We start from the raw sequence: 25,091 nt of genomic DNA on the forward strand, positions 1-25,091 counted from the left end.
TTTAACCACTTTCGAGATATAAAAAAAAGGTGACAATGGATTACGCGCGAAAAAGTACCAAACATAATATTTCAAGAACGGTTGAAAATTTAAAAATCTTTTCAACGTAGGGTATACCTAAAATCACGAATGAAGCACAGCGCATCCAATTTCATAGACCTGTGACTTCATTAACTTAAGTTATCACTAGATTCTTAAAAATTTTTTTTAAGCTTATTTCTTATCATATCTTCATTTCTAGAAGTCCTATAAAGATGTGAATAGGTTTAATGAATTTATCGTGAAAAATTGATCTAGAAACAACTGTTTATTTGTAAAATATCTCATTGCATCATAGAAGTCGAAATTTGCATAAAAATATTCCCCAATTTCGCCCCTCAACTTTGACAGCTTTTAACTCATGAAATTTTAATTTTAGAATATTGTTGATTATATTCAAAATTCATCCCATTTCAAGGGCTATCGAATGACTATAGTGGCATATTCAAATTCAAAAAAAAGTTGTTCATTTATGGTCACAGTTTTAGAGGCAAAGTCGGAAATTTAGAATATTTTTAGCCAATTTTTGAATCTTTGAAAATAATAATTTCATAGCTATAAAAATTAATATTCTAGACCTACTTTTGAATAGAAATCGAATGAAACTGGTCCCATCTTCATAAGATAATTATTTTCTGAGATATTGAAAGGTCGAGAACAATGAATATTTTAGAAAAATTTCCGCCTTTGATCATATTTGGCTTCAAAATTATGATAATTGCAATCAGACTTCAGCAATCGACTTCAAATGAGTTTTCATATAGGGTCTACCTTCAAAATATTTTTATACCTTAAACCACTTTCGAGATATAAAAAAATGATGACAATGGAATACGCGCGAAAAAGTACCAGGTTTCATATCTCAAGAACCATTGAAAATAAAAAATTGTTTTCAACGTAGGGTATGCCTTAAATTATGAGAGAAGCCTAGCGCAACAAGTTTCATAGTTCTGTGACGTCATTAACTTGAGTTATCACTAGATTCTTAAAACTTTTTTTTTAGCACATTTCTTATCATATCTTCATTTTTAGAAGTCCTATAAAGTTGTAAATAGGCTTAATGAATTTTTCGTAAAAAATTGACCTAGAAACAACTATTTATTTGTAAAATATCTCATTGTATCATAGAAGTCGAAATTTACATAAAAATATTACCCAATTTCGCCCTCAACTTTGACAGCTTTTAACTCATGAAATTTTAATTTTAGAATATTGTTGATTATATTCAAAATTCATCCCATTTCAAGGGCTATCGAATGACTATAGTGGCATATTCAAATTCAAAAAAAAGTTGTTCATTTATAGTCGCAGTTTTAGAGGCAAAGTCGGAAATTTAGAATATTTTTAGCCAATTTCTGAATCTTTGAAAATAATAATGCCATAGCTGTAAAAATTAATATTCTAGACCTACTTTTGAATAGAAATCGAATGAAACTGGTCCCATCTTCATAGGATAATTATTTGCTGAGATATTGAAAAGTCGGGAACAATGAATATTTTAGAAAAATTTCCACCTTTGATCATATCTTGCTTCAAAATCATGATAAATGAAATCAGATTTCTGCAATCGTCTTTAATTGAGTTTTCAAATGGGGTCTACCTTCAAAATATTTTTATACCTTAAACCACTTTCGAGATATTAAAAAATGATGACAATGGAATACGCGCGAAAAAGTACCAGGTTTCATATCTCAAGAACCATTGAAAATAAAAAATTGTTTTCAACGTAGGGTATGCCTTAAATTATGAGAGAAGCCTAGCGCAACAAGTTTCATAGTTTTGTGACGTCATTAACTTGAGTTATCACTAGATTCTTAAAACTTTTTTTTTAGCACATTTCTTATCATATCTTCATTTTTAGAAGTCCTATAAAGTTGTAAATAGGCTTAATGAATTTCTCGTAAAAAATTGATCTAGAATAAAGTATTTATTTTTAAAATTTACAATATTATCAAAAAAGTCGAGATTTACAAAAAAATATTCCCCAATTTCGCCCCTCAACTTTGACTTCCTATAACTCCTGAAGTTTTAATTTTCGAATATTGTTGATTATATTCAAAATTCATCCCATTTCAAGGGCTATTGAATGACTATATTGGCATATTCAAATTCCAAAAAAGTTTTTTTTTTTAATTTTTTTTAAAAAAATTTTTTAATTACTTATTTTTTTTTATTTATTTGTTGTTTTAGTATAAAAATTTTTATAAAATCAACATTGTAATTTTAAAAAAAAATATACATATGTATAATTTTCAAATATTCAAAAAAAATAATTTCAGTTTAACATTAAAATTAATATTTTTAATTAGCAAAGACATATAAAAATATAGCAAAAAATATATCAAAGAAAACTTATTTGCTTGGAACAGTTTCATTTGAATTTAATGATGCGAAAGTTAATTAAAAAATAAGATTTCATATATAACAAGCAATTGGAGTATAAACTATTTTATTTTTGGCATAAATAATGTTTTAATATCAATAAACTTGGTAGACAATTTGACTTGAAGTGCGATCAAAAAGAAATAATTTATTTTATATTAAATTGAATTCTCGAAAAGTAAATAGAATAAGATAAGTTTAGAGAATATTTTTGAAATCAAAGAATTATATATATTCTTAATTAAATTTTCAATTAGTATTTTACTTATTTTATTCAAAAAAAAGCTAACAAATTATATTTTTTTTAGATAAGGTACAATATTTAAAGCATAAAATCTAACTTGGTTTGTATTATAGCAGGTAATAATATAAAATAGTGCTTTTTAAATTACAGTTAAATAGAAAATAATTTTCTAATATTACATATATTTTTGAAAATGTATAAAAATGACTTGAAAAAACAAACAATTGGTGATATCAGTTTTCAATTTACACCAAATGCAGGTCAATTAAAATTAACTGATATAAGAAAATCATTTCATAATGGTCAAATTGAAAAAAAAGGTAATTGATTTATAATATTATGATTAAAGTTTTTAAAAAAATTGTAGTATCTCATTTTGGAATTGGAAAAGCAACTTGTAAATTAAAAATATCTCAAGATATTTTTATTCCTTTTATTGGAAGTTCATTATCATATGGTTTAAATGTTATTGGTAAAAATGTTAGTAATCAACATCAAATAATATCAAGTCCAGAAACAGATAGACGTCAAAAAAAGAATAATATTATTGATACTATAGAGAATGAATTAGAAGATATTGATATGGATATAAATTATTGTTTAAGTAGAGAAAAAGATGTTATTGAATTTCCTTCATGGGATAATCAATTGAGAGGAATTGAATGTCGTGTTGAAAAAATGGGTCTTGTAATATATGAAGATATTGTAAAAATTATTTTAAATGAGCTATATGATTTATGGCCAAAATGGAATTTAAGAGCTCGGGGAATTATTGTCAAAAGGCGTTTACAAAATTTTAAAAAAATTTTTATTGAAAAATGTATTACTTTTGATAAATATCCCTTTTGGAGAAAAGATTTTTCTTTTTCTCCTATGAAAAGTAACATTGATTGTAAAACAAAGTTACATTTTTTTATAAATCAAGATTTTTTTGAAAATGTAAGAAAGAATTTAATATTTGATTGGGAAAACTTTTTTGAAAATAGTAATTTTAAAGGTGGTAGAAGTTTGGAAGAACTTGTTGAGGAAGTTGATAATTTTATTATGAAAGCAACACGTATAACTAGATTTCATTGGCCTTTATCTATTTGCAAAACTTTACTAAAATTTTCACAAGAATGGATCAGTTGGGTTGGTGAAGATTCTGAAGAAAATATTAATAAGTTTTTTAATGGTATTGCTTCATTGCAAAGACACTTACTTATAACAGTGATAAAAGAAAATTTTCAGAAATTTTTGAAATATAGAAGTTCAGACAATACTAGTAATGTTGACACAGATTGTGATGAATATCTTGATGATTCAGATAATGAATTGCTTCTTTATAATGTTGTGAAACAAATTTCTATTTTAGGAGATGAAATACCAAGATGTGAAACAAAATTATTTCCTGAAATGTTTGGAAAGATTAAATTTATTAATTGTGGAAATGATGTTAATCTTCCATTATTTCGAATACGATTTCATGATATATTTGTTCCATTTGAAAAAGAATACCTTGAATTACGTAATAATGTTAATATTTTTTTAGCTGATAATTTTCAACCTGACAAATGGAAAACATTATGCTTAAATTGTTTGGACTATCAAAAAAGATTAAATATTAAAGGAAGTACAACATTTTCAGAATCAATTATGGTAAATTATATTTCTAAAAAAACAATGTTACAAGACAAAACTTCTGATATGATTGGAGAATTAAGAAGGCATATGGATGATTACTTATCATTAAAAATGAAAGATACAATAGATTTTTATGGAAATGCAAGTTCAAAATTATATGGAAAAAGTGAAATTGATCAGATTTGTTCTATTGCTCAAGTCATAGAAAAAGATCTTCCTATACTAAAAAAGAAATTAGAAGATGTGAAAAGTGCTTTTAAAGTTGTTCTTGAATTAGATATGGCAAATGAAACAATATTTTTAAAACTTTTTAATATATTACATTTACCTAAAAATTTAACACTTCTTATTGAACTTATTCAAAGTATTCTTAAGGTTGATCAAGAGGATATTGAAAAAGAAATTGTAATTCAGGCAAAAGAGATGTATGATGAAGTTTCGGCATTAGATAGAGAAGTACACTTTGCCAAAAGAAAATATGTAAATAGTAAATATTATAAAGAAATTGATCGTATTGTAAAAAGATTTGAAGATGCTGAAAAAAGGTTAAAAGTAATAGTAGAAGAATTTCCTATTTTAGAAAAAAGAATGGAAGTTCTAGATCTTCCTCCTTTAAATATAGATATTAAAAAATTATTAAGTAGAACATCAGTGTTTAAAAATTTTGCTAACGTCAATTTTAAAATTAGTCATTTTTATGAAAAAATGATGTGCCAATTAGTAAGTAAAATAGAATATAATAAGTATGATGATCTTTTTATTGAAATTAAAAAAAATTTTGAAACATTGAAAATTGATAAACAAAAATACAATGATATTGTATTAACAAATGTCATTGATGTAGTTTTGAGAAGAATGGAAAATATGTTAAATGAATGCAATGAAGTTATGCCCATCCTGAAAATGTTGTGTTCTGAAGGAATGAGAGATAGACATTTTAGTAAAATTTTTCAATCAATAGATAATACTGAAATTACCAAGGAAAATTTAACCGTTAGAAAATTATTAGAATTAAACTTAATTGAACAAGTAGATGTTTGTGAAGAAGTCACTGAAATAGCAAATAAAGAACTACGATTAGAAGAAACATTAAAACAAATGCAGGAACAGTGGGAAGAACTAGAATCTTCAAGTTTAAATAATATATTATTTGATAGTGTTACTCAAAGTTTGCTTAATGAACATATTATAAAGACACAAACAATAATATCTTCACCATTTGCTGAAGCAATAATGGATCAATTAAATAAATGGTTAAAAACACTTTTTGAAGCTTCTAATATTTTAGAACTATATAAAGCATGCCATTTAAAATGGCAGGCAATGGAACCTATTTTTGTTAATGAAGATATTGTTTATCAAATGCCAGATGAATGGAGATTATTTCAAAATGTTGATTCCAGATGGCGGCTTATTTCATTGAAAATTATGCAATATAAACAAGCCATTAAAATCATTGAAACTAATGTTAAGGAAGATTTAAATAAAATATTAGAAGATATAAAATCAATTCAGAATGGATTTGAAAAATATTTACAAACAAGAAAAATTAACTATCCAAGATTATTTTTTCTTGCTAATACAGAACTTTTAGAAATGTTAGCACAATATAGAAATACCAAATCAATATGTAATTTCTTACCAAAAATGTTTAGTTCAATTTATGATCTTACATTTAATACTAGAGGAGACATAATTGAAATTATAAATGAAAATGATGAAAAACTTTTACTTTCAAGACCAATACATGCATCATTATCAAAATCACATCTAGAAAAACGACTTAATGAATTAGAAAAAGAGATGATTTGGAGTTTAAGAAATACTCTCAAAAAACTAATTCAAAATAATGGTATTAGTTTTGAAAAATGTGAAATTATTTTGGAAGGAAATTTAGATCAAATTTGTTTACTATATTATCGTCTTAACATAACACAATGTATAGAAAATGGAATAAATAGTTCAAAAATAAATTTTTCAATAGATACCTTACAAAAGTTTAGATCAAATTGTCAGAAATTATTGAAAATTAATAAAAATATATGGCTAAAAAAGAAACTACTTTTGCAAACGCTGATAGTTGAAATTGATGAGTATGTTGATATATGTAAACAACTTATTGAATCGGAAGTTTATCTTGTCGATCATCTTCTATGGAAAAAAGAATTACGATATTACTGGAAAAATGATAATTTATTCATTAGGATTCTTCATATGAATATTATTTACTCATATGAATTTTTGAGTATTTCTCAGTTAATAACACCAACCGTGGAAACAAAAAAACTTTGGAGACATTTATTATATGCTCAAATCCAAAATTATGGTGGTATAATTTGTGGTCCTCCAGCAACTGGAAAAAGTGAATCATGTAAAACATTAGCAGCACTTCTTGGTAGACACTCTTTTTCATTTAATTGTTCAGAACAAGTAAGTTTAGAAAAAATTAAGAAATTATAATTAATCTTTGAAAATAAATAATAATACATGCAATTAAAAATAAAGTTTAACAGTTAATAGATATAATATTTAACAAAATTTAAAAAAAGTTCTTAAATTAGATTTTCTATATCTGAAGTAAAAATACTTCTAGAAAGCAAGATATAGAAACACACTGATTCAGATTATAGTAAAACTATTATTTTTATTACTTTACCAAAAACATTTTTTCTATAAAAAATTAATTTATATATAATTTTAAGGTTTCAAAAAGTCGAATAGAAGATTTACTTACTGGAGCAGCACTTTCAGGAACATGTTTATGTTTAGATGAATTTAATAGATTGCAAACAAATACAATGGCCTGGTTTGCAAATCATGTCGTTGGAATTTATCAAAGTATTTCTTCAAAAAGTATGAAATATGAAATTATGAATAATGAAATAGTATTAAAATCTAATTTTTTTATTGCTGTTACATTGAATCCTGATAAAATAGGAAGATACCCCATACCTGATAATGTTACTCCGGCATTTAAAGTTATCATAGCAAATACACCAGGACTTTTAACTATTTGTGAAAGTTATCTAAAAATGAATGAATTTAAGGATTATCAAACTTTATCAACAAATGTTATAAAGACTATGAATATATTAGAATCTCTATTAACTCCAATGAAACATTATTCTTTTAAGCTTAGAATAATATTTTCTATTATAACAGAAGCTGTAATAAACAAAAATAATAATATTCCTGAATTTGAAGCTGTTAAAATGGCAATGGCATTTATTATAAAACCTTTTCTTATTGAAAAAGATAATGTGGTATTTGATACTGTTCTCAATTATACTTTTTATGAAAAAATGTTAAATCGAAAAAATAGTTATAAATTGTATGATGACGAAGAAATGAATAAAACATTTACATTGATTACACAAAGTTTATCATTTACAATTGATACAAAATATAAGCATAAATGTTTTGAAATCATGATGATTTCTCGAATCTCAAAAGCAATTCTAATGTTAGGTTGTTCATTGACAGGAAAATCAACACTTCTAAAACTTGCTTCAGAAATGTTAAATCATATTTCGAATAAAAAAATTATCATTAAAAGATTTAATCCCAGTCGATTTTCACAAGAATCAATTTTTGGCACATTTCATCAAACTTTTAACGATTGGAATAATGGCTTTTTGGTTGAAATGTTAATGAGTAAATTAGATGAAACCGAAGAATTATGGATAGTTTTTGATGGTTTATTAGATTCTGAATGGGCAGAATCACTTAATAGTTTGTTAGATAGTAATAATAAACTAAATTTAGCTAATGGTGAAAGTATATTACTAGAAAGTAATATTAAAATATTTTTTGAAACAGATTCTGTTGAAAAAATTGCTGCAAGTACAATTAGTAGGTGTAGAGTAATTAATACAAATGATATTGTTATTGAAATATCTTCATGTTTAGAAGCAGAAGAACAGTACAATTCTATATTAAGTGTTGCTAGTTTGTTAAAGTTTCCAAATATGACTATTAAAAATTATTTTTATACACAACTTCAAAATATTTTAACTGTTTATAAAAAATTTTGGAATCAATCATTATCTAACACTTTGATGTATGAAATTCAATATATTTTTCAAAATTTAATAATACCTAAAGAAAATTTTCTAAAAGATTTTAATTTGGATAAAATAATACCACCACATCCAATGCCTTTAAATAAATCATCAAATAATTTATTTGATAATATTCATTTAAAAAAATTAAATGACATATTGTTAAAATTAATATATGGTAATCAATTTATTATATTAGCTGGAACATTTGGATCTGGTAAAACAACATTTTTGGAAAAATTTACCTCATCACTAGATGTTTCTTTATGGGAAATATATAAATTTGATATAACAACTGAAACAACAGCAACAATATTTTTAGATTCACTACTACAAACTAAATTATTTAGAGTTACAAAAGATCATTATACTGTACCTGGAAATCGTAATATTTTAATTATTATTAACTCACTTCATTTAGTTAATGATAATTCAAGAAATAGTATTTGGGAATTTTTACGTTGCTGTTATGATAGAAAGATAATCCAACACATTGATGGTTCTGTGTGTACATTTGAAAATGTTTACTTTCTTGCTGAGTACTCTGCAAAATATATTGATGATATTGTGGAAAAAATTCCACAACGTATGCGTAGATATGTTATTCCTATTTCATTTCCTAATGTTTTAAAATTGAAAAGGCAAGAAACAACTTTGAATTCATTTGTAAATCAATTAAAATTATTTGCCGAAAATAATACTATTATATATAATGAAATATATTTTTATTATAAATATTTGTCTGAAAATCAAAAAATATCATACAGAATATTGGATGATTATTGTAAAGAATATATTAAGAAAGAAAATAATTTTGTAATATTTAATAATGAAAATAAACAAAAAGTTCAAATTCCATTGAAGTCATTCAAAGAATATTTGTTAAAAAAAAGAAAAGATTTTATAAATTTGTTTTATATAATTGAAATTCCTATTACAGATACTATCTCAAGGCGTATAGCTTTTTATTGGAAGACACTTTTTATTCATAATTATCATTCTATAACATTTACTTCATATAATTCTTGGGATATAGAAATTATTTCATTTGCTTGTTATATTGAAAAAATTAATTTTGAAATAATATATCCTGACGCTACTCCAACACATTGGAATGTTATTCTAATGAAATCTATTAACATTGCTGTTGTTGAGGAGAAAAAAGTTTTAATATATATTCCAGATAATATTTATAATAAAGAAACAAAGAAGACAATCTTGAAAGATGTAAAACAATTAGTTAATGGTGGATTACCTCTTGATTTATTTGGTCCAAAATCAATAAATGAATTGGCTGATTCTTTTTATATGAGAACTTCAATGAAACCAACTTCAGAAGTTTTAAAAAATCAAGAACAATTGTCAGATGTTGAGTAAGTTTCCAAAAAGATATGGAGATATGGGGAATCGAACCCCAGCCCTCTCCCATGCTAAGGGAGCGCTCTACCCCTGAGCTATATCCCCAACGATGTACCATAAAATGTTATTCTCGTCGTTTTTTTTATATATATATTTATTTTATTTAAATTATCATTTAAGTAACAACTATTAAAAGTATTAAAATAGTAGAAATAAATATTTTACCAATAAATAAAACTAAACTATTTAATAATATAAAATTTAATAAATTATATTAATTAAAAAAAACTTTTAGCCATTTTAAAGCAACAACAAATGAATGGAAAAAATATAAATGTATAAAAGAATTATTAAAATCAAATTTAAAAATTCGATTTGCTATAACAGATAATACTAATGGAATAGGAAATTTACGTGATATTCAAGATTACTGTATAATAGAAGACTGGAGAAGATGGACAGAAGATGATTTATTAAATATTGGTATTTCAATTTTAGAAGAATCCAATGAATTTAGTGATGGTAATTCAATTAATTTTGTTCAAAAAATGATAAATATACATAATGTAATAAGAAAAGTTGATAACTCATATTCCACAAAACATTTTATTGATTATTGTAAAACTTATTGTTATTTATGTAAAAAAATGAGAATTGGTATTGAGACATTAGATAAAAGGTATAAAGCAGGTATTAAGAGAATTATAAAAGCTGATGAACAGATGAATTTTTTACAACAAGAATTATTACGTCTTCAACCAGAATTACTTAGAACATCACTGGAGACATCTCAATTAATATGTGTAATTGAAAAAGAAACAATTGATGTTGAAAATGCTAAAGAAGTTGTGGCAGCTAATGAATTTAAAGCTAATACCACTGCAACAAATGCTCAATCATTAAAAGCTGACTGTGAAAATGAGTTGTCTGAAGCTATACCAGCACTAGAATCTGCTATAGATGCATTACAATGTATTGATCAAAAAGATATTAGTATGCTTAAAGCAATGCGATACCCACCAAGTGGTGTTCGACTTTGTATGGAGGCAATATGTATTCTTTTAGAAGAGGAACCAGCGAAAATTCATGAACCAGGAAAAAAAGCAAAACTTGACTATTGGGTTACAGCTCAAAAATTGTTGTCTGATATGCGTTTTTTACAAAGAATTAAAAATTTTGATAAAGATAAGATACCATTAAAAGTAATTAGAAGAATAAGAAGAGACTACCTTTCAAGGGAAGATCTTGATACAGAAAATATTAAAGCTTCATCAGTTGCTGCTGAAGGTTTAGTTAAATGGATTAAGGGTATTGATACATATTTAAGAATAAGTGAAATAATTGAACCAAAGAAAAAAAAATTAAAAGAGGCAGAATTATTAGTTAAAACAGAGATGAAATTACTAGAATCAAGGAGAAAAGCTTTAATTGAGATTACAGAACGTTTACAAAAATTGAGTGATCAATTTAGTCAGATGAGTCAAAGAAAAGAAGATTTAATTGAAAATATTAAAAATTGTGAAATAAAAATGGGAAGAGCAGAAAGATTGTTAAATGCTTTGACAACAGAAAAAGGTAAATGGAAAGATAAATTATTAGAATTAAAACAAGAATCAGAAGTTTATAAATATAATATGCTTGTTGGTTCTTCAATTATGGAATATATAAGTAATTGGAATAGTAATAAAAAAGAAGAAATGATAGATAAGATAACAAAAATTTCAGGATGTAAAGAATCTTTTAAAATGTCAATGTTTTTAGATCCTACTTCAGAATATTTAAATTGTAATAAAGATTTAATTAATACATTTGCAATTGTTTTATCAAGTCGAAAAGTTCCACTTGTTTTGGATACTCAAGGTGGTGTTCCAAGAAATATGTCATATATGATTGGTCAAAAACTTGTTATTATTGATTGTCATGATAAAAATGTTTCTTGTGTTTTAAAAAATTGTATTATAGAAGGAAAAATTTTACTTATTGAAAATGTTGTTAACCCAGTTCCATTAGTTATTTATCAAGTATGTAATAAACAATTATTTAATATCAAAGAAATTAAAATGCTTAGATTTAATAATGAAATGATTCCTTATAATGATAATTTTCATTTAATATTATGTAGTAATCAGAAGATTAATCAATTCTCAAGTGAATTTATCTCTTATCTTTGTTGTATAGAAATTACAATTAATGAAGAAATTATTAGAAGTCATTTGTCAGAAGAATTATTAAAAGTTATTGCATCAAATCAAATGTCAAGAAAAGAAATTTTAGATAAAAATAATTTAGATTTATGTAATAAACTTAAAAATATTGAAGAAAATATTTTGATGCTTTTAGCTAAAAGTAAAGACCTTGATAATGAAACTTCAATTGATATGTTAAATGAAATGAAGACAGTTACATTAAAAATTCAAGAAAATAAAATGGAAATACATTTAATTAATGACCATTTGACTCAAGTAACTAATAGTTACATGTCAGTGATAAATCATACAATCAAGATTATTAAAATCTTAATGAATTTACCTATACTAAATAAATTGTATGGACGTTCACTTAACTTTTTGATTAATGTTTTTAGAGATGCATTAATTAATGTTGCATCTGACATTAAAGAAACAAATAATAATCAGTTAAGAGATGATATATCAAAATATTTTATACAACTGTTTGGCATGGCACTTTTTAATCCCCATAAACAAATATTTGAATTTGTTGTGTCAAATTTAGTTAATTTTGACTATTTTACTTCAATACATGAATTTAATATGGATAAGTTATTTAATGAGTATGAAAAATTTATTAAATTAACAAATAAACAAAATAATGATTTGTTCGAGAATCTTAAAAAAATATATACTTTTAATAAACCAGTTCTTCTTGCATATTCTTCATCAATATCAAGTGATTATCTTTTACAATCACTTCATCAACTTTCAATGAATGTTAATATTAATCAAAGATGTCACATATTTTCAATAGAAGAAATTGATAAAATTAATTGGAATAAATATTATAAAGATGGTGAATGGATTATAATAGAAAATTGTCATCTTGGCACACCTCAACATATTTCACAATTAATTTATATTTTAAAAAATTTAACAAATAATGAAATAAAAAATTTTTCAGAAAAATTTCGATTATTTGCTACAATTTCAAATAGTATAATGACAGAAAATTGCGCATTATTAGATAATATCACTGTTGTTGCAATGGATCAAATCTTTAATATAAGAAGTTTTTTAAAATTTTGTTACACAAATAAAGTTATATGTGAGATACATGATAATGCAAAGACATATATATTTAGAGAAACATTATATAAATTATGTATATTTCACTATGTATTAATTGAAAGATCTAAATATGGTATTTATGGTTGGTTTAATGAATTTTCACCAACATTTACAGATTTTGTTAGTATGATTAATTTATATAAAGAAAACATGACAATCATAAAACATGAAAATTTTGAATCAATATATCAAAATATATTAGAATTATCTTATCAGGGAAAAATGTCAGATGAAAATGATTTATTTACTTTTATAGTATTAGCAAAATGGATATTTGTTGGATTAAATAAATTTGACAACATTATTATTGAAAATCTTCTTAATTTTGATTTAACCTCTTCTAGTGATGTTATTTCATCAAAATTTGATAATTATCATTTTTGTCAAAGTTTACATTTAAGTGGTTTAAATAAACATATTTCTGAGGTGTTCCTTCAACATGAAGTTATAACACATCGTGAATTTATATTAAAAATGATTGGAAAAAGTTCAAAAGTTTTAAAAATTAATGATATATTTAGGAGAGGAACATTAAAAAATGAAAATGTTGAAAAAAATGATTTTCCATATATTTTAGAAAAAATTCCATCTAGTTATACATTAAGAAATTTATTACATTTAGATCATGTTAGTTATTGTATAACAAATGAAATAAATTTTTTAAAAACAAAAATAAAAGAATCCTCAAAAGTTTTTTTACAAATACAATATTTAGAAACAATTTTATTAGAAAAAGGAATAAGAAAAATTGATTTAAGAAGAATATTAAGACCAATTTCAATAATTGAAGGAATAAAACTTGATTATGCCAAAAAGTATGATTGTAGTATTGAGGAAATTTATTGTTATGGTACTATTAAAGAACCTGAAGATAAATCTCATGTTTTAGAACTTCAAGGATGTTATTTAATTGGTTGTACATATGACATAAAAACACAAAAAAATATGTATATATTAAAAGAGTTATCACCATCAGACAATCCCTCTACCCCAATACCAAATATATATGTTTGTTTAAAAAATGTATCATCAAACTTTCTTCAAACACTTTCAAAAAAATTTTTAATGTCTGAATTGGTATTAAATAAAAAACATCAAGATAATCAAGCTAAAATATTTAAAAAAATGTATTTTCAATTGTATCATTATGATAATGTATTAAATGAATATTTACCAATATTACCAATAATGATTCATTCAAATATACCAGAATCTCATTGGTGTTTAAGAGGAATAAAATTATTAACATCATCCCCCAAAATATTTTAAATAGCTTTATATATTATTTTTCCATTTATAACAATTATCACATTTTTAAAAATAATATTGAAAAATAAAAATGTATAAAAAAAAAAATTATTTTTGTTAATTACTTGTAAAATTAAATTAGATAAAAAGATAACCATCTCCGACAAGCAAAAAGTTATTAAGTAGCAAAATTTTTAGATCTATTTTATAAGATTACGGTCTCCTGTGCTTCATAACAATACATTTAATCAATTTTTATTTTGTTAAAATAAAATATTATTTACTATTATATATTTATTATTACTAAGATAGATAGATATAATTTTTTAAATGTATATTAAATTATTCCTTTCATATAAAGTAATGAGAGGTTATTTAAGATCAAACTTTTGATAAAATGCCATTATAAATTTTTTTTAAAATAATTTATAGAAGAATATATAACATTCATCTATTATATATTGATATTTTATCTAATTTTCATGTGTAAATCTATATGAGATCACCATGCTTTTTCATAATTATATTGTAAAAAATTAATGTATTATTATTATTAAGATGAAGACATATATAATCCTTGTGGCAATATTGGTATATTCATTGAACTTGATCTTGATGGTGGATTACCAGAAACTTTCTTTAATTTAGCTCTTTTGTTCTAAAAATAAAATTAAAAAATTAATTAAATTATATAACAATAAGTTAATATCTGCAGGAGTTATTTTTATTACATAGTTAACCTTATGTCGGGTTACAACAAAGAAAAGTATAATAAAAAGTTAATTTGCTCATATTGATATTATCATCTAACACTATACATACATAGAGGTACACCGTTTCATATCCTAACATTTCGGCTTTTTAAATGTTCTGTCAACAAATATAATGAACGCTAATTATTTTTAAATCTCATTTTGACAATTTCCTTTTTACTATATCAACAAAGACAGTTAAGAAGCCAATTAAGTTAATAATGTAATAAATATTGTTGCAAATGAGGTTAACTACTTAACAACAATATAATGTTACAACAAAAAAAGAAAAATCATAAATTTAAATATGGTTAATTTTAAATTTACAATAAAACATACCTGAAACCAAATTTTTATTTGTGATTCATTTAATCCCAATTCATGAGCCAATTCTTGGCGTCTTTTTTCTGTTAAATATCTATTATCAAGAAATTGTTGTTTAAGGCGTTCCAATTGTTCTGCTGTAAAAGCAGTCCTAGGTCTTTTTTCATCTTCACCGGTAATACTATCTTTACGCTTCATTTTTCGTGTACGTGGTCCAGCTGATGGTCTATCAGAGTATCTGGTACAATAAACCCATGCAGGAAGTGTTGAGTTCCCGGAGTTTGATGTTGTTGGTGAATTATGAATTGGTGATTCACTTTGTGATGTAGGTGTCATATTATTAATTCTTGAAAAATTTCCCCCATCAACTGTTGATGATGCTAGGTTAATTGATGCAGCTGCTGCTGAGAATGCTGCAGAAAGAGAGTTATGATTTGGAGATACTGAAAATATTGGCAATGCTGCTGTTACTAATTTATCATCTAATGTTATTTGTTGATTTTGTGTTAAAAATGTATTAGCTGCCATTGCTGCTGCAAATAAGTTGAGAGGATTTAATGTAAAATCAAGCATATTCTTAAAAAAAAAAATTAATATTAAATATGTTTTTAAAAATAAGAATGATTAAAAAAAATACCTTTCCGAATTGAGGTTGTAATATATTATCAATAGAAAATTTCAATTGACTATTATTTAATAGAGATGAATTTAAAGAATTTGGTGATTGTAATGAATTCATTGATGATGAAGTAGATGGAATATCACCATAAATAGAAGAATTTGGTGAGAAGGAGGTAGTATTATTAAATGATGAGTCAATATTTAATGATTTTAACGGATTCATAATGTGAGAATCTCTTGAGAATAAAAAGACTGAAAATGAAGTGGTAAATGAAAACTAATGTCTTCTATAATCATTAAATAAAAAAGCGTACCGCCTTTTTGTCATCGTTGTCATGTTAATTACGGTAGTTTTGTCGGAAGGACGAATTTATATGTATATATATATATATTTGATATGCGAGGAAAGAAAAGTTATGAAAAAGGGTAATTGGGGCGTGCTGATGGAGTTTATAATTTTGATAACATATAAAAATATAGAAACAATTTTTTTTTCTTTTTTTTATCAGATCATAGTTTCTAATAGATTAACATGTTTTTAATGTTTCTTTTACCAGTAATTATGTTGTTACTTATTAATATGATATGTTTTAGTAACAATTTTTCTAGCTAAACATGAAAAACAGCTTTAATAGTAAATTAAATTATATTAAAGATAATAATCATTCTAATGAATAATTTATTTTTACAATTAATATAAATAAGTATAAAATAATTAGCAAGTTGAATTGTTAAATATTTTATTTTATTTGAAGTAGTTAAACTGATTTTTTTAATTTCGGCAATTCAAAAATAATAAGTGAGTGTGAAAATGAGAAGGAATATGGATAATAACGGAAAAAAAAATATTTGAAGTTATTTCCTAAGATATCTTGAATTACGAGGTCATTGTATCGGGATACTAATTATAGGTAAAGTTAAGAAGCATGTTAATCAGTACTTTTTATCTGATAGTATCATCTAAATAACAATTTCTTTAACTAATTGATGATTATGTATTTGGAAGTTGAATTACTCAATATGTAATGATGTTTTGACACTGACGCAACTATTTCGATTGATGTTAAGACAACAGTTAAGATAATAAAGGTATAATCAAAAATTGACACGGCTCTGTAAAAGGGCTATTAACATTATGTATCATTAATATCTTCAGAACCAATCTCCGCTACCATTTACATAAATACTGATATAATATTTTATTTAATTTCATTTAATCATTGGAGGCACTCTTATCTTTATGTCATTGAAATAATTTATAACTCATTACAATTATTTAACTGAAATTACTGCCATTAAAAATCTTTTTTTTTTTTTTTGACACTATATTTGGTAAAATATTTAAATAACACGGTTGATATAGGGGTGAGAAAGTAATAAACAGTAGTAATTGATAGAGTACACAGATTGTTTAGAGTTAATGATATAATTGAGCTAATCTCATTAATTTAATATTACAAGACTCATTGCGGCTGTCAACTATCTATTTACGTATGTTTTTCATTTTATCCTTTTAATGTGTCTCTTAATAAAAAGAAATAAATTGGAGGAATATAGTAAAAGACTTTTAAAGCAATTGTAATAATATATACGGAATAATTAAAGAATATCCAAAATATCATTAAGAAGATAGTATTTATTGTGATTGACATGAATGCCAATTTTCATCTATTAATACAAAATCTGTCAATTAGGAATTGTTAATTTGCCGTTACTATTTTATAAAAGTTAAAATTTCTAACTATGACACCTAAATATATATTAAAACATTTCTAATAACTTTTAGAAGAAAGTTGATAAAAAAAGACATGAATAGTTTTTAATTATAATACTAGTTATCTATTAAGATTATAAGACTCTTTTCTTTTTTTTTTTTAATATTATCTTCACCGGCATTTTTAGAATAACATACAAAAATATGGAAAATGTTTAAGATATTTCACAAACACATTTCTATAGAAAAGACATTCACTTAATTTTTCAATTAGCTCTCTTTAATTAGACCAGATAAAGCTAATTTCATGTAATTGCTGTTTGTGACGTTTAATGAATAAAGCAAGATACAAATTTTATATTTTCTATCATTTCCGAAATAAATATATATATATATATGTGCGTGAAAGGAATATAATTATTTGGAGTGTAAAAAGAATATCAAGTTTCAGAAGGGACTTTCTAACATATATAAGACAAAGAAAAGATAAATACTATATCAAGAATATGACAATTGTTAATAATAAATTAACATTTTTTATGATTATCATGATATATATATATATATAAGCAATAAAAAATATTTAATAAATATATAATATTTTGATATCTCTTGATTATATTATGATAAGAGAAACATAAATAAATGTGATTTAAGAATGACACGATGTTCATATGAGATAAACATTTGATTACTATTTTGTCAATCAAGTGTGAACTTGTCAAGTTCCAGTTTTTAACATGATTTAAATAGATAATGTTATGATTGTTAAGACAATTTGGAATATGATTTTATTAAGGTAATTTTTAGTAATTTACTTTTAATTATAGATAAAATATAATTTTTAAAATATTTATTATAAAAGTAATTATAATTTAATAAATTTCAGGTATGGAATAAAGAAACTTGAGAAAAAGATATTTAATTCTTCTTTATTTTATTATCATTACTTTTAAATATACTCAAATTTGGTATTTCATATCAAATTTCAAATGTTTACTTATTACTTGTTTTTCAATATTCTTTATTTTTCGTTTAACTGATAGTTGTAAAAAAAAAATTAAGTTGTGTCGTTAAAAAACGATAAAATTGTTTGGATGATCTAATTTCATGTATAGTAATTCTTTACACTGATATCACAATTCATATTAACATTGGAAATTTAAAAAAAAAAGAAAATATAATGTTTATTTTTGCCAAAAACACTATTAACTATCAATTAAAAAAATGAAAAAAAAAGAAGAAAGAATCCATAGAAGTCATATTTTATTTATTGTAGTTATATAAAATAATCATTTTAAATGATATAATAAAAAAAAACTTTCTAGTACAAATATATTTAAAAAAATAAATGAATATATAATATAATTACTTTCCTAAATAATATATAATATTGTCCTCAACTTTACTTTATTACTTTTAGAATTTTTAATATATTATGCATAGAAATTTTATAATATTTTAAAATAATTTAAAGTTTTACATCTATTCAAAAGAATATAGTACAAATTTAGGGGGAAAAAATTTTTCCCCAATATTATTATTTATCTTTTATTTTAACATTTTAATAAAGGTGGATACTCCTACTCCAGAGGACCAACTCAAATTTCATTAAAATTAATTTAAATATAATGTTTATCTTTAATTATTTAACATAAAAATGTTTGTTCTTATGATGGCGGAAGAATTTTTATATTGTCTTTATAAAATGCATAAAATTTATTTATAATAAAATTTCATGAATAAAACCATCTTTTATATATATATATATATATTATTATAGGAAAGAAAATAAATTTAAGACGCTTTTTTCAATAATTTAACACATGTATTCAAGAATAATTATATACTTTTACAAATTTATAAATCTTTTATAATAAAAATTTTTTTTTTTTTTTTGCAAAATGCTTATAAAATATTATATAAAAAGTCTTGAATATTAAAAGTACTTTTCTATATTTATTACAGTTATAAATAAAAATTTACTAGATATATATATATTATTATCATTATTTATATATCAAAAACTAAAAAAAAAAAGTAAAAATTTTTTCGCTAGTTTATTTTTCTTGTAAATACTTTATACTTTCAATAAATACTTGTACATTTAGAAATGAATATTAAATTTTTTGAAGATTATATTTAATCTTTGAATATTTTTTTTACAAAAAAAAACATATCTCTTTAATTTAATGAATATTTTATTGTAAGAATACAACATATTATGGTAAAAAAATTAATTATAAAAATGAAAATTTATATATGTACTATAATTTAGTTAAATTTCTTATATATTTTTTTTTAATTATTATAAAACATGATATTAATTTAAACTTCACTGTAATAGTTGAATATTTTATATATAATTAATAAATCATTCAATAAATTCTAGTATAAGAATATTATATTATAAAATATCTTATATTAGTTTATTAAAAATGATAAATTTGAATATTAAAAATTTTTTTTTTATTATATTTCTTTTTTTTTTTGTATAATAAAATATTTATATAACAATACTTCTAACTTTTTAAAATTTACTTTACAATAACAAAAAAAGTTTAACCTTAGATAATTTATAATTCTTATTTATCTGTTTTTGTTTTCATTGATTTTTTTTTTTTAAACAATAACAATATTAATCATTTATAATAGCATTTTTATTTTTATTACAAAATGCCACATATATACATATATTTTTATTTTAAAAGATAGTATATATATAAATAATCATTACAATTGTTATAGGATATATTTTTCTAATATTTATCTATATATATATATATCTTTTTTCAATTATTTATTTGACTCTAAATTAAATTTTCTTTTATTGTAGATATATATATATTTATTCACCAAAATATATACTAGATTCTTTAAGAATATTTTCCTCAAATTCATGTACTTTTCTCCAAAATTTTCCATAAATTAAAAATAAAAATTATTATTCTCATTTTTTTTTTTTAAATAAAAAAAAAATAGATAGTTATTTATGATAGTATAAAAATAAAACAAAATAAGTTAGTATTTTATGATTTATTTATTATCATTTTAGTTTTTTTAAAGTTCAACTATTTTTAGAATCCTTTAGGCTTTTTTTTTTTTCTTATATACCTGTATTTTAAGAATATATTAAATTACTGTTTTTTTTAGATGTAATATGTATAGAAACATTCTATATTATTAATAATAAAAAAAAACATTTTCGTGTCAGATCCTGAATAATAACAATACTAGTGATAATAATAATAATAATGAATAATAAAAATATAAAAAAAACAATTTTATATTGAATACAAAATATTATTTAAATTGTCTTATTAAAATAAAAATAATTCTAATATTATTAAAAATAAACTTTAAAGGAACATTGTTTTTTTTTGTTGATTATATTAATTTATTTTTAAAATAATAATAATCAATAATATATATATATATTTAGTAAAAGTTTATTTTAAAAAAAAAAAAATTTACTTTATTTTTCAAAAATCTCAAATTATTGTTATGGACAAAAGCAACTTTTTGGAAAAATAGACATCATAGATAGAAGAGAAGATAGATATTGGTAAGATATATTGGAAAAAAAAAAAAGTGGCATAAGCCTATACTTTGAAGTAACGTATATTTAAAGAATAGATATTAACATGTCTAAAGTTTTACTATACTTTATATTCTCCATTTTCTATACCATATTTTGCTCCCCTTAATATGTAGAATGTCTTGTTGTTAGAATAAGCTTATATATCTATAAATGTAATATTTTAGTTTGAAGCATGACACTGTGGTACCCATATATTTTATCTTTGACTTCCCGGAATATTTTGTTCTTTTATATAAAAAAAAATTATAAAATAATTAACTAATATAATATATATATAAATATAAATTAATTTATATTTTATTTTTAATATTTAATCTATTACTAATTTTAAATGTTAAATTAAAAGTTTATTAGATCAAATATTAAACAAATTAACTTTTTTCTATTTTAAAATTATTTTTAATAATACATTAGATATATTGGATACAATATTTTAATTTCCCAATGGACATTTATCAATATTTATCGGTTATTATAATGTGAAACTTTTCATCATCACTAAAAATTTTTTTTTTTTTTTCTAAAGTTATTATTTATATTCTCATCGAAAAATATTTATATGTATATATCTATAATAATTTTTCATTTATATTATATGATGAAAAAAAAATAAAATAAAAAATTTATTTTAGCAATTTTTTTTTGTAGAAATAAAGATTTCTTATTATTTATAATAAAATCAGCATTGGTATAATTTCAAAATAACGCTATTAAATTTTCATAATACGCTGGGTTTTAAAATTCAGCAGGATAACCAACAACAACAATGCGAGGTAAAAGAAGGAAACGTCGAAGAGGAAGAAACTAATATTGTTTATCCACATGTATCATTATTATGTATATTAGGTAAGTTATTAATTTTTTTTTTTATATGATTAGAAAGTATTAATCTCTTACATGGTATATGTCGTTTCATAAAGCATTTTGAAGTATATTGTAATTATGTTTTTTAATATAGGAAATATTAAATATTAATAAATAAATCAGGTGTTTATTTATCATTTATGGTATACAATTTTAATATTATAATTATATAATTATCAATGTTTTTTAATATTAAAATTAACCAAAGTTTGTATCTATAAATTGAAAAATATTCATATAAAATATTTAATTACCAGTTTATTAATGCTTTATTATGAATGTTGATTAGATATCTCACATCAATTATTATATTAAGCAATAATTCTTTATTAGAATTATATTATTGTAATATATGTTTGAAATATATTTTCTCACAAATGAAATATTTCATCGACTGTTGATCTAAAAAAAGAATTAAAATAATTCATATAAAGTGGGTGTTGTTGTATTATGTTATCATAACATTTCATGAGTGATACACTTTTGTGTGTTTATTTATTCTTTAAGCCAACTTATTGTGATATTTCAGAAATATATATATATATATATTTTTTTTTTGTATTTTCTATATTACCCTTAACTTCAAGAAGATTATTTATTAGCACTTTTTTTCGTTTAATAAAGGCTAAATGAGAGAAAAAGACAATTTTATATAAGCATAATGATGTACGTTTAAATAGGAAATAATAATCTGTTAAAAGAGCTTTAAAAATATGTCCAAATATAATTTTCAATAATTGATTTTATTTTTTCTTTAATAGTTTTTTTCGATCATTAATTTTTTTAAAAAAACTTATCAAAAACATAAATATTTTTTTAAATGCATTTATATTAATTCAATAATCTTTTGACATCACATAAATATATTTCGGACAGTTATAATAAAACTAAAAACCATTATTTTAACAGTGTATATTTTTCTGTATATTATTATTTCTTAAATTCTATAACAATTTTTTTTTCCTCTTCATTTTGCAATATTTTTTTTATATAATGATAAATTTATTATGATGTACATAATTTCTTAATTTTTTTTGAAGAACAAATTATAAAAAATATCATCTATTGTATTTTATTATAATTATTAGTTCAATTTACTATAATTTGTCTAGACAAATATCATATTACTTAATGCAATTTATTTATTTTACAATATTTTCTTTTTTATACAAAAAAAAAAAACTTGTATATATTTATATTTCAATATTGGTACAATAAATTTTATCATTAATTTTATTTGGTTATGGTAAACATTTTCATAAAAGACAGATGAAAAATTTTTATTAAAGATTGGTTGCATTTATTAAAAAATTTGTATCCTTATACTTTTTAATTTAATAATTTATATAAAATTAGAGAATTCAATTAATTAACTTTATTGTTTGATTTGTCTTTTAAATATTATTATATATATATATAGAATATCTTTTATTCATTAATTATCAATTTAAAAATATTTTATCAATATATATATTTTTTTTATATATTTGTTAAAAAAAAAAAAATTTTCTTTAAAAAGTTTATTTTCATGATAAAAATATATTTAAAGTATTTTAACATTTACTAATATAGATATTTTAAATATATTATAATAGAATAATTCTTCCTTATTTTAAGAATAGTCTTTTTAAAATTAAAATAGTTAATAATTGCCATATAATTAAAAATGACCCTTTCAACTATAACTTTGTTTAAATTGTTTTTCCCATAAATTCTATTATTTTAAAATTTTTATTTTATCAAAGTACTTTTACCCTATTAAACAGTTTCTTATATAATTTTATTTACCAATATAATTTCATTTTTAAACATTAAATTACATTAATATAAAAATATTCCTTTACCTGATATTATTGTGATAAAAATAAATAGCTTAATAATATCTATCTTGCTAAACATTAATTAATATGTTAAATATATTTGAAAAATTAATATTTTGTATTATTTAAATGTTAATAAAATGTTATTAATAATTGTATATATCTAGAAATGTATTATATTTAACAATTTTTTTTTTTTTGTTAATATTTTATCATTATACATATATAAATCTTTATTTACTGCTTTTTATGATGTAAGATTTTCCTCAGTATCTTCCACCAAAGTAATCGGTTTTATTGTTAATTCATTCCTAAGCTTATTTGATTTAACAAACTGGAAATTACATACTTTTTATCATTGTCATTTCTCATGTATTCTTATTTATAAAAATGGCCATTGGATAACTTATCAAATACCGTTCAAATTTAATAAAATGTAGGAGGAATTTCAATTATAATAAAATATTATATGTAATTCTTGACATATTCTTTTCCTAAAAATATTAATTTTTCATTCAATTAAAATAAAAAAAATTTTTTTTTTTATTAATCATGATATATGTATATATATATATGGATAATTTTTATATTTATTACATTGTTCTCTTTTGAAGTATTTATAATATATAGTGGGGGTATACTAAAATTCAATAATTTCTATTCTTAAATTTATGGATATTATTTTTGGCAAGTAATCTATAATAGAAATATACAGTTATATATTAAATGATAAATGTATTTTTAAATTATAAATTCATGTACTTATATGAACTAATTTATCAATTAATTTTTTTTTTCTTATTATAAAATTAACATATTATATAAAATTTTATATCCTAAAATATTTATATATATATTATTTTTTTTATTTTTTGATATTATTAAAAAAAAGTTGTATGTTTAATTTTTTTAAATATAAAGAAATTTTATTAATATTTATTAATTAAAATATATATTTTTTTTATTTTAAGATATTGTACTTTTTAATTCTATTTATTTTTTATGTTTTTAATAATAAATGTAGTTTTATTATTAAATTTTTTTTCATCAACTTAAAATAGCATAAAAAGTGGTTTTGTATTTTATTTTAAATTTAAAATATAATAAAGTATGGCTTAAAATAAAGTTTAGATTTTT

General features: G+C 21.7%; 2 protein-coding genes across 2 annotated transcripts; one reads left to right on the forward strand and one right to left on the reverse strand.

Moving 5' to 3' along the window:
* Positions 1 to 2,858: 2,858 nt before the first annotated feature.
* Positions 2,859 to 14,279, forward strand: SRAE_2000212000 (Dynein heavy chain at 62B; the record flags this gene model as incomplete). Its single annotated transcript, XM_024653153.1, has 4 exons — positions 2,859 to 2,985; positions 3,033 to 6,718; positions 6,991 to 9,722; positions 10,004 to 14,279. The coding sequence occupies 4 exons, from the start codon at positions 2,859 to 2,861 to the stop codon at positions 14,277 to 14,279; spliced, it is 10,821 nt and encodes a 3,606-aa protein (XP_024506657.1).
* Positions 14,280 to 14,811: 532 nt separating this feature from the next.
* On the reverse strand, positions 14,812 to 16,178 carry SRAE_2000212100 (Homeodomain engrailed and Homeobox domain and Homeodomain-like and Homeodomain, metazoa-containing protein; the record flags this gene model as incomplete). Its single annotated transcript, XM_024653154.1, has 3 exons — positions 14,812 to 14,916; positions 15,350 to 15,910; positions 15,972 to 16,178. 3 exons carry the CDS (start codon positions 16,176 to 16,178, stop codon positions 14,812 to 14,814), a joined length of 873 nt encoding a protein of 290 aa, XP_024506658.1.
* Between the last annotated feature and the right edge of the window lie 8,913 nt (positions 16,179 to 25,091).

The sequence above is a fragment of the Strongyloides ratti genome, assembly GCF_001040885.1.
Source record: "Strongyloides ratti genome assembly S_ratti_ED321, chromosome : 2".
NCBI classification, from domain to species: Eukaryota; Metazoa; Nematoda; class Chromadorea; order Rhabditida; family Strongyloididae; genus Strongyloides; species Strongyloides ratti.